The sequence below is a fragment of the Mustela lutreola genome, chromosome 6 (assembly GCF_030435805.1).
Source record: "Mustela lutreola isolate mMusLut2 chromosome 6, mMusLut2.pri, whole genome shotgun sequence".
NCBI classification, from domain to species: domain Eukaryota; kingdom Metazoa; phylum Chordata; class Mammalia; order Carnivora; family Mustelidae; genus Mustela; species Mustela lutreola.
In genome coordinates this window covers 41325170-41336236 of record NC_081295.1, presented here as the reverse complement: position 1 = coordinate 41336236, position 11067 = coordinate 41325170, and the positions used below count along the sequence as shown (strand labels likewise).

The following is an 11067-nucleotide window of genomic DNA, read 5'->3' as shown; positions in this document are numbered from 1 at the left end:
TCGTGGCAGACAGTCTCTCCTTTACTGTCCTCCCACTGCTGTCTTACAGAGTGATCAATAAACTTCTATCTCTTTTGTTCTGCCCTGGGTACATTCCTTCACCCCCCGAGGCTCTCTGGTAGCCCCCACACGAATCACTGAAGGGATCTTGTTAAAATATGGGTTCTAGGATCAGCTGGGTGGCTCAGTGGGTTAAAGCCTCTGCCTTCGGCACAGGTCATGATCCCAGGGTCCTGGGATTGAGCCCCGCATCAGGCTCTCTGCTCAGCAGGGAGTGTGCTTCCCGCTCCCCACCCCAGCCTGCCTCTCTGCTTACTTGTGATCTCTGTCTGTCAAATAAATATAAAATCTTAAAAAAAAATTTTTTTTTGGAAAAAAAAATAAAATACGGGTTCTAATAGAGAAGGAGAAAGGCGGGTACTGAGGTTCTGCTTTCTTAACGCATTCCTAGGCCTCGATGCCAACACTGTTCTGGGGATATCTGAATTGCCAGAATCAGATTGTATTTTTATCCCAATTAAAAAATAGATGCAGTGAATACCCCAGTATGGAAATCCAACTGGAGGATGCCATGATAGTTATATTGTGTTATGGAACAGTATTATAAAACAGGAACATTGTTGTAAAGCTGTACCTTAAATCTTCAGTTTTTAGGTAAATCCACCAGACATATGTGGGTACAGGATGCCATATTTCATAACTAAAGACAATTTTGCCAAGATTGTTAACTATTTGAAATGGCAAAGCCAGTAACTATGGAGCCAGGCTCATGTTAAGTGGTAGTCATGGTATTTTGGGGGGAAGCCAGAATACTAAAATTGATTTTCATATGAGGATACTTGTGCGCAGATGTACGACCTGAGAAAATGGTGCCAACTTTTGGTGAAGACTGAGAAATTTTCAGAGTTGGATTTTTTCTTCTCTCATCACACTTGAATGATTTTTTTTCTAGGCATATCATTAAATTGGGTGATCCTAAGTTGATTGCTTTCTGGTAGGAGATCTAAGAGAAAGAAACTTAATAGAAAATAACAAGTGGAATCGTGTTAAAATGTGCCTGAATGAGATTTAACTCTTGGCTTTTGCACACAAGAAATCTTGCCATCGTGGCCCGAAATATTTCCTAAAGCAACTTGCGTTCCTATTTATTTATTTATTTATTTATTTTGAATATGGAACGCTTCACGAATTTGCGTGTCATCCTTGGTGCAGGGACCCTGCTAATCTTCTCTGTATTGTTCCAATTTTAGTATCTGTGCTGCCGAAGCGAGCACGTGTTCCTCTCTATTTAATCCTTATCAAATAATTCTATTGACCTCTCAGCCTACAATACTTTTCATTTCCTTAGAATCTATCCTTTTTAGGGACAATGTTTTAGAATTACATTCACGTAGGTTCTATGTTGCAACCCCCCAAATTAAGATTATATTTAATATTTGTTGCCAGGACCTTTTTTCTTGCTCTAGTAGTTTTTCCGCAGTGTTAATACTACTCTTAGAAATGTCAATTAAATTTTTAAACCAAGGAAATGGTAGAGACTTGGGGAGTATTTACATTTTGCATTTCTTTATACATTGTGTTTCTCTGTCTTATTTTCAGTTTTCAGAATAAAAAAGAGCTATAAAGTCTAAAGGGCTTTTGTATATGGGACAAACAGGTAGGTACAGGAGGGTTCAAGCTACAAAATACCAAAGGTGCTGTCAAATTCCTCAGACAAATCAAAGTGTCGAATGCTGTATAGACCAAAAAAAGAATGAATTGTATCTTGCATTCATTAGGGTTGTGTTCAACTCTCATTGGCCTGAAAATGGAAGTGTTGTTTGTTTTTTCATCGAGAATTTATCTTACTCTTTTCTTTCACTGATTTTTTTTTAAAGATTTTGTTTATATGAGGGGCACCTGGGTGGCTCAGTCATTGGGCATCTGCCTTAGGCTCAGGTCATGATCCTAGGGTCCTGGGATCTAGCCCCACATAGGGCTCCCTGCTTGGCAGGGCCTGCTTCTCCCTCTCCCACTCCCCCTGCTTGTGTTCCCTCTCTTGCTCTGTCTCTCTCTGTCAAATAAAGAAATAAAATCTTTAAAAAAAAAGATTTTGTTTATATGAGGGAGAGAGAGAGAGCATTGTGAGCAGGGAGGGGCAGGGCAGGGCACAGGGAGAAGGAGAAGCAGGCTCCCTGCTAAGCAGGGAGCCCAACATGGGGCCTAATCCCAGGATCTGAAGATCACGCCCTGAGACGAAGGCCTAAGGCGGACACTTAACCAACTGAGACACCCAGGTGCCCCCCCTTCACTGACTTCTTAGTCTATGTCTCTTCGTATGGGTTCTTCAGTGAGTTATCACAAAATGAAAGGTTTCTGTACTTGAAACTTAGGAATCTTTAATACAAATACACTATGTGAAAGTGATGTGGAGAACAAAGGTGAAAGAAATGTAGAAAAAATTTAAACTTCCTTACAACTTACAGCCCATTGACAAGTACTTGGGACAGCAGAGTGACCTTCCTTCCTCGTGGAGCTCAACCGCTTCAGTATTAATACTCTGCTAGAGGCAAAAGGCAACTTTAACTTGACCTTAGCCCAACCTCTAGGATCGTGTAAGACTTCTTTAACATATGAAAATCCCTTCAGAAACTGCCTTTATCTCTTCCTTTCCAAGATATGTTAGCAACCTTCCTCCAAACAGATGGCCCACTGATACACATTTGAAGGGTCTCATGACTAAGGATTTACTAGACAGAGGTAAATTAACTTATCCTAACAAAAACTGCCCCGAAGGTCCTAGAAACCTTGCATTTAGAAACTTAGGCTCTCTCTAACCTCTTCCCTACTTGAAAGTGTGTAATCAGTCACTCCTCACAAGCCCAGTGCAGCTCTTTCTCCCCACAGGTCCTGTCCCTATGGTTTAATAAAATCACCTTTTTTGCACTCTTACACACACACACACACACACACCTTTTTTTGCACCAAAGACATCTCAAGAATTCATTCTTGACCATTTGCTCCCAGTGTGCCACATCAAAAGCATTTGTTTGTGGGATGCTGGGTGGCTCAGTACGATAAACGTCTGCCTTCGACTCAGATCATGATCCCAGGATCCTGAGATGGAGCCTTGTGTTGGGCTCCCTGCTCATCAGGGAATCTACTTCTCTCTCTCCCTCTGCCTCACCCCTTGCTTGTGTGCTCTGGCTCTCTCCCTCTCCGTCTCTGACAAATAAATAAATAAATAAATAAATAAGTGCTTGTTTGTGGGGCACCTGCATGGCTCAGACGGTTAAGCATCCAACTCTTGATTTCAGCTCAGGTCTTGATTTCAGGATTATGTGAGTTCAAGTCCTGCACTGGGCTCCATGCTGGGTGTGGAGCCTACTTAAAAAAAAAAAAAAAAAAGAAGTACTTGTGTAAAACTGGGTTTTACAAATGTGAGGTTTCATTGTTATTAACAAGCCATTTCTTATTCTTTCTAAAACCTAGCATTACCACTCTTCTCTAAGATGTGAATTATGAAAAAGCTAATGAGTATTGGTTAGGGATATGTAACACAGAAAGAGAATATTGCCATTGAGTCAAGGCTGGTCTGACTGACCCCAGTTCCTTCCTGGCTAACACTCTACACACCTTTATGATGTCCACATTATAGCACAAAAATGATGATAAACCCTCAAAATCCTGAACTACCAGATAGAGAATACATTATGTTTGCTATAGGTCAAGTCAACTGTACGTTACAGTATTTTGACTCTTGAAAAATTATTTAATATGGGCATATAATGGTACCTGCCTCTTAACCAAGCAATTTTATTAACCACATCTTCCTATTCTCCAGTTATCCCAGCAAAACTTCATGAAGTACTATATAGATGCCCACATATGTGGTGAGGTCCTCTCCAAAATTATCCACCAGAAAGAGGGAGCTGCTTTATACTGAAGTCTTTACAAAGTCGTATTAGAGTTCTTTCTCCCACATGTAGCTTGACAGCAAGGTACGGCCTGGAGGAAACGTGAGCATGGAAATAACCTCCGTCAGTGCTAGTTTGAAATGCTTGAAGAGGTCCCCTGCGAGAATTGCTTCAAGATAGCAAAAAAATTTAACATGAATTTCATTACTTTTTCTTCCTTACTACCAGTGTGGAGATCACTATAAACTTAAAAAAAAAAAGTACTGTAAGTGATTATGTTATAAAGATCAAGAGTAAACATGTATAAGGTGTACTATTATGCAAATAACATAATGGACGTGACAACATGGACAGCTGTTCTGGACTGAATTTTGCCCTCACTCTACCCCTCCCCCCAATTTATTTGCTGAAGTCTTCACTCCCATGGTGACTTATTTGGAGACAGGGCTTTTAAAGAGGCAATTAAAGTTAAATGAGATCGTAAGGGTGGAGCTCTACTCCAGTAGTTCTAGTATCCTTCTAGAAAAGAAAGAAACATCTAGGGATGCATGGGCTCAGAGAAAAAGGCCATGCTCAGACATAGCAAGAAGGTGACCATCTGTAAGTCAAGGGGAGAGACCTCAGGAGAAACCAAACCTGCCAGCACCTTGCTCTTGGACTTCCAGCCTCCAGAACCAAGAGAAAATAAATTGGTGTCATTTAAGCCACCTGCTATGGCAGCTTTAGTAAACTCATACAGCATCCTCTACATACAGCCCAAACAAAGTGGATGGAAATTGACATGATGTGCCCTGGAAACCTTGCTAGATGACTCAGAGTGGCTGTGGTCACGAGCGAGAAGTGAGTGGCAAGGATGTTTGTGAAGAATTTGATTGAAATTGTTTCATAAAATAAGCATGAGAAAGCAATGTTCAAAATGTTTTTAAATATCAAAAGGTAATGTTTAACTATTTCATCTATATCCCTTTAAGTATCTTCTTGAAGGCGTTTTTAAGTGGGGGAAATGGAAGACTACCTTGTAATTAGGATTTGTGCAGATATGGTTTTATTGTCATACTAGAATGAAGCATAGTTCTCGTATGAAGAGATATTATTTAGTATGGATGCTCAGCTCAAGTACCTGTGGAAAGAAAATGACATCATTGTGTAGAATTCACTTTATTAAAGTGAGTTTCGAACAAGTACTGTTTGGATAAGTTGGGTGGGGGTTGATCCTGTAGGTGTATAGTATGAATAGCTTATTTATTTATTTAATAAACATATAATATATTATTAGCCCCAGGGGTACAGGTCTGTGAATCGCCAGGTTTACACACTTCACAGCACAATAGCTTGTTTATTTTTCAATAATACATCAAGTTAGAATCCTCTCTCTTATCCCATGCCCTAGCGAGAGGGGGCCATTGTTTTCTGGTTCACAGAAAATTCTGGCATTCACTAAATATAACTGGAGATGTACAGTGATGTCTTCCCATTTCTTTTTCTTTCTGGTGTTCTTTTTTTCTCCAGAAACCATGTGAATATTTCTCCTCCTAATAAGTAACTAGTAATAGTCCCAAAAGATGTGTTTTCTTGAAGTGTTTATGATGACAACTGTCTATTCCCAAGTTCCTCAGTGAAGGTACCACACTCCTGAGAAAGGACTTCACTTTGAACTAGGACATGCTCCAAGGTGGAACTACATGAAGCCATTATTATGAAACAGGAGACACTGAAGCACAAGTTTTCTAAGCTATTTATCTCTATGACAGAACTGACAGAACGCATATGCATAGACCATCTTCTTCATAGCTTCCCTACGAGGGAGACTCCCCATCCCCCCAAATCAGAAGTCATTGCACCAATCTAAAGAGCTTTGCTTCTGAAGAGGTGAAACCTCATGAACCGCAAGACATAAATAAAAACAGGGAAATTATTTTTGCCTTGTATTAAAATAAACATGAGGAGACACATTGAAAAATAAGGAATAGATATGAAGTGAAGCATGAATTTTGGTCCAAGTGGGGATTTAGGTGCTTGTATGTTTCACGCAAGTGAACTTCAGTGCTTCCCAATCCCACCGAGTCCAGGGAATATAATGACGTGTGCACAGAGGGCGTCATTCATGTGAATAATCGCTACAGGTTAAGCTACAGCGTGTCCCCAACACGGGCAGCGTGCTCTTCCAGGGGATTCCAGTAACAACTATCACCAGTTGCTATGGGTGTCCTATTCCTGGCAGCATGCTGTGCTGTGGATGCAACAGGGGGTTAGTAAGTGCAAATTAAAGCAGTGAATATGTTGTCTATGTAGTTTTGGAAAGCAGGAGAAGGGTGGGTAGTGGGAACTTTAATTGCCTCATAACCTTAAATTACTTCCATCACACAGGTATTTCTGTGACACATACAGAAGAAGGTGAAATTTATAGAGTTACAGGCATTTATGAGAAAATAGACCAGTATATTAAATTGAATAAAATATATGCTGCCGGAAAAATTATCCTGGAGTATTTGTCAATGGCATGGGTGTCAATCCTCATGCTCACGTAGCTGCTCCTCTGGCTTTTCCTCTGTGGGGAGCTCCTCTCCGAGGCCAAGGTCAGCTGCACCATCATCTCTTCTGGCTTCTCTCCATTCTTGGGTATGTAGCTGCCCAGGTCATTAACCTCCCCGTCGCTGTAGCTGCCCTCCAGCATGACGCCTCGAGGCTGGGGTATTCCACAGGTGCAAGGAAGCTGCCAACACAGCAAACACACACTGGGATGTGAGCTCTGCCCAGGCTCTCAGAAGAAACTGCCATCTGGTCTCGGTGACCTTTTCTCTGTTCTTTTACTCCCAGTTAGGGGCGGGGCTTGGGGAAATAATGGTGTCAGCAGGGGAACGTGCTAAAAGAGCAGGTGTCCGTTTTTGTTCCAAGTCTACGGAGCAACTCTCAGGGAACATCACATCGTGTCAGAGACCCCCCCGAATGTTCCTGATCAGATAATTGTCCCGTTCCCCCTGAGGTCAGAAACTGATAGGAGCCCTGATAAAAATGTTTCTGAAAACATTATGTGTATGTAGTGTGGTGTGATGGGGTGGGGACTGAAAGGTGTAGCATCGTGGTGCTAGTTTACTCCTACTTGGTTCTAGGTTTCTGGAGGAAAGAACCATTTGACTGGACAGGAGGAAGAAAGAAAAGCCGGGTGGGAGGGAAGGTGATTCCAGAAATCACATATGAAAGAGAGGTTCCTAGAAGGGAGGATGTGCTTCCCTGGAAGTGTTTTGTTTGTTTGCTTTTTTTTTGGTTTCTTTTTTTTGTTTGTTTTTTACCCCTCTGGGTTCACAAATAATTGTTTCACCATGTTGAACTGTCATCTTGTTTTTAGCACTAAACAATGAACACCACCACGATTAAAGGGACTTTGTCTTAATTAACTTGGCTTAGCTGCTGATATGTGGCAGGCGCTAAATAAATATTTGAATGACTGAAAGATGTAGCCAGGGTAAATTTCACACTGTTTTCATGTATTATTTTGTTTGCTCTTCACACCAGCTGGTGAAGCAGGTGGAGGGGATGTCACCACCCCAATTTACAGAGAAGGTCTGACGTGCCCATGGTCCAGAGCTAGACCAGGCTCTCTATCCCCGAGCAGACCCCTCACTCGTGTTAAGGTCACCTTCTCGCGCAGCTTGCGCTCCTTGCGCTCCTGCACGGTGGTCAGGTAGTTGACAGCTGCATACTCCAGCACCGACAGGAACACGAACACGAAGCTGACCCACAGGTAGATGTCCACCGCCTTGATGTAGGAGACGCGGGGCATGGAGGCGTTCACGCCCGTGATGATGGTGGACATGGTCAGCACGGTGGTGATACCTGCGAACAGAGTGAGAAACAAGCAGTCGTTTGCCTTTGACCGAAGACCCTGGGTGGCTTCACTCCTCTGTTCTTTGTCCCTTCTGCTCCTTTCTCCTAGAGTATCTCCGTCCCTGCCCCTCTGTCTAGCAAACACCTGCTCATCTTTCAAGATTTAGCTTTCTTTTTTAAGATAGATTTATGTATTTATTTGAGAGAGCAAGAGCGAGCGAGCGAGAGAACAGCGGGAGAGGGAGAGGTAGACTCCTTGTGGAGTAGAGAGCCCTCTCTCCATGCTTGATCCCAGGACCCTGAGATCAGGGCCTGAGTCTAAGGCAGATTCTTAACCTGTTGAACCACCTAGGGACCCCTCAAAATTTGGCTTTTAGGAAGCTTCTTCTGTTCCTTCACCTCTTATACTCACCCACCCCCTCCCACCACATACTGGCCAACACCATCTGTCTCACCTTGTCCTTCCAGGAGAGCCCGCCCTAGACATTCTGGCAACAAGACATTTATTTTTCCATTCAATTGGTTAAAACAGAGATCTATAGGGGCACCCCACTGGCTCAGTCAATAGAGCCTGCGATCTTGAGGTGGTGAGTTCAAGCCCCACATTGGGCATAGAGGTTATTTTAAAAAATAAAATATATTTTTAAAGATTTTTATTTATTTGACAGAGAGAGAGAGAGATCAGGCAGAGAGGCAGGCAGAGAGAAAGGAGGAAGCAGGCTCTCTACTGAGCAGAAAGCCTGATGCGGCGCTCTATCCCAGGACGCTGAGATCAAGACCTGAGCTGAAGGCAGAGGCTTAACCCACTGAGCCACCCAGGTACCCCCCAAAATAAAATATTTAAAAATAATAAATTAATAAATAAGTAAATAAATAAATCCGAGATTATGCATAGGAGCAGGTATATATGTATTTCTTATAACTACCTCCCCAAACGGGGGGAAAAGTATATTTCAGTACTGGTGTCCTTGCTGCTGGTGTAGGATCTTGCAGTCCTGGGCCTGTATTATCAGCAGTCAGAGCAATTCTGACAGCCAACCCAATGCCAGACTAGGCTACCCATTCAGCAAAGTTGACTTGAGGACGTGGAGGCCAATTTTATCAAGAATGATGCTGGCCTCAGCTAGGGGGGTTAGATTTTTGAAACTAGAATGTCCATTTAGCACAGGACTGTTCAAGCTATGGGACAGTTGCTAAAGGACAGGACATTTGTCAGAAGGGTGTTTGCCTGGGATTTCAGATTAAGCTCAGAACATTTGCTTGGCAAACAACTGAGTCACAGGGAACTGAGGTCACCTTAAGAGCCAGCTCCAACTCAGTGTCACTAAAACCTTGGCAGTCACCCTCCCTCCCCCCTTGAAGCCTTGGAACCACTGAGCGAGCAATGGTGGTGTGACTGAGTGGGTGTGACATTTAGGGTGGGGGAGAGAGCTGATGGCAAAGAGCTATTCACAAAATGCTTACAGAGTAGGAATTTTCAGACCTGAGTATGGGTCAGAATTACTAGGAGACCTTGTTCAAAGTGTAGGTTCTGGTCCTTTCTCAGAGATTCTGATTCTAAACTTGTAGATGAGACACGGGATTCTTTATTTTAAACAAATTCCCCCAGAGATGCCATTACAAAGATCCCTTAGGCCACCTTTGGAGAAGCCCTGTTTTATAAAGTGGTGTCCTCATGCAAGTGAGCAGAAAAAGCACCCACACACCAGGACCACCGACCCCAGAACATGGTTCTAACAAAACTAAAAGGGGGTTGTTTGCACGGGCACTCGTGGGGCCCTGGAAACAGTTTTGCCACATAGGTCCTTAATAATAGTATTTGACCCGTGAATCAATAACCTGGTGTTTCCAAGTTATCATGCCAACAGGGGTGTAGAGCCAATTTGAAATGAATGGTTTCATCTGGAAGAAATTACTTGTATTTTCAAATGCCTAAAAGACACACTTGAGATGTTCCTTACCTAAAGGGACTCTGGCGGGCACAGCTCTGCGGTCAATCCAGAAGGAGACCCAGGACAGCATGACCATCAGGGTGGCCGGAAAGTAAGTTTGGAGCAAGAAAAAGAAGATGTGGCGTCGCAACGTGAAGTTAATGTACAGACGGTTGTACCAGCCTGGGGGACACAAGGAAGAAAAGATACCAAACATCATTGCAGCTGACCTCCTGCACACAACCCATTCTGTTCTGGGACTCAAAAATCCCTAGACACTTCCTTGGAAACTTGCCAGACATTTACAGAGAGGAAATAAAACCAGTGGGAGTGATTATATGATAACCTACGCCACATGGTGAGTCCCTCTCCAGACATCTTTGGCCCCTGTCTTGTTCATAAAGGAAGCCCCTTGAGAAGGCCATTTAAGACTCCTGTTACTCATTGTTTGGGGCAGAGCCCAGTAATGTCACCGTCACTTGGTTGCTTGTTAGAAATGCAGACTCTCAGCCCCACCCCCCGGATTTACTGTATCAGAATCTCCTTTTAACAATATTTGCCAGATGACTTATCTGCATGATAAAGTTTGAGAAACATTTATTTAAACAAGCCCCTTTGGATTTCTTTATGGAGGCAAATGTTTTAAAGTTAAAATACCACGCTAACGCAAACATTGCATTTAGGAACAGTAAATGATCACAGGCTCAGCATGCTTTAGCTCCTCTTACATCCTGTACAAGGAGAAAATATGCATGGAGGCGTTCAAAGGAACAGGAGAAAGATGGAAGGAAAAGGAAAAAGCAGGATAAACCCAGGAAGGCAAGGTCTGAACATGAAATGGAGACTTGGCAACTTTAACTTGAATCCCTGGCATCCTGGACAATTATAATACAGTGCTTGTCACTGTAGAGCAGTCCCAGAAAGAGATTGTAGAGGCACTGTGGACTGACTGTCTGCCCCTCCACACCTCCCCACCCCCCACCCACCTAAATTTGTATGTTGAAACCTAATCCTCAACATGATGGTATTTGGAGGTGGGGCCTTCGGAAGTGATTACGTCACGAGTGGGATTAGTGACCCCATAAAAGAGACCCCAGATTGCTCCCTTGCACCTTCTCCCATGTGAGGACACAGCAAGAAGGTGGCTGTCTATGAACTGGGAAGCGGGCTCTCATCAGACACTGACTCTGCCAGCATCTTGATCTTGGACTTACCAGCCTCCAGAATTGTGAGAAGTAAATTTCTCTTTATTTCTGAAGTTGCCCAGTCTATGGTCTTTTTGTGATAGCAGCCCAAAGAGACTAAGACAAGAGGAAGTGTCAGAATGCTAAGGATGAAGTGGGGGTCCCCTGAAAAACCAAGACTCCTGAGTGATGTATACAGAAGGTGGGGTATATTGGATTGCCATGATATGC

The 11067-nt window shown here is 43.1% G+C and overlaps 1 protein-coding gene and 1 non-coding gene across 2 annotated transcripts in view; both read right to left on the bottom strand.

The window, feature by feature from the left end:
- Nucleotides 1–1166: 1166 nt before the first annotated feature.
- On the bottom strand, nt 1167–1274 carry LOC131834905 (U6 spliceosomal RNA). Its single transcript, XR_009354999.1, has one exon. It is a non-coding gene; the product is annotated as a U6 spliceosomal RNA (small nuclear RNA).
- Nucleotides 1275–5180: 3906 nt separating this feature from the next.
- GABRR1 (gamma-aminobutyric acid type A receptor subunit rho1) overlaps nt 5181–11067 on the bottom strand; it is a 33399-nt gene continuing 27512 nt past the window's right edge. Inside the window, exons 7-9 of the mRNA XM_059176327.1 lie at nt 9683–9835; nt 7534–7730; nt 5181–6609 (exon numbers count right to left, since the gene is read on the bottom strand). Of these exons, the coding sequence (XP_059032310.1) occupies nt 6316–6609; nt 7534–7730; nt 9683–9835 (644 nt within the window). The 3' untranslated portion in view covers nt 5181–6315. The remainder of the gene's footprint in view (nt 6610–7533; nt 7731–9682; nt 9836–11067) is intronic.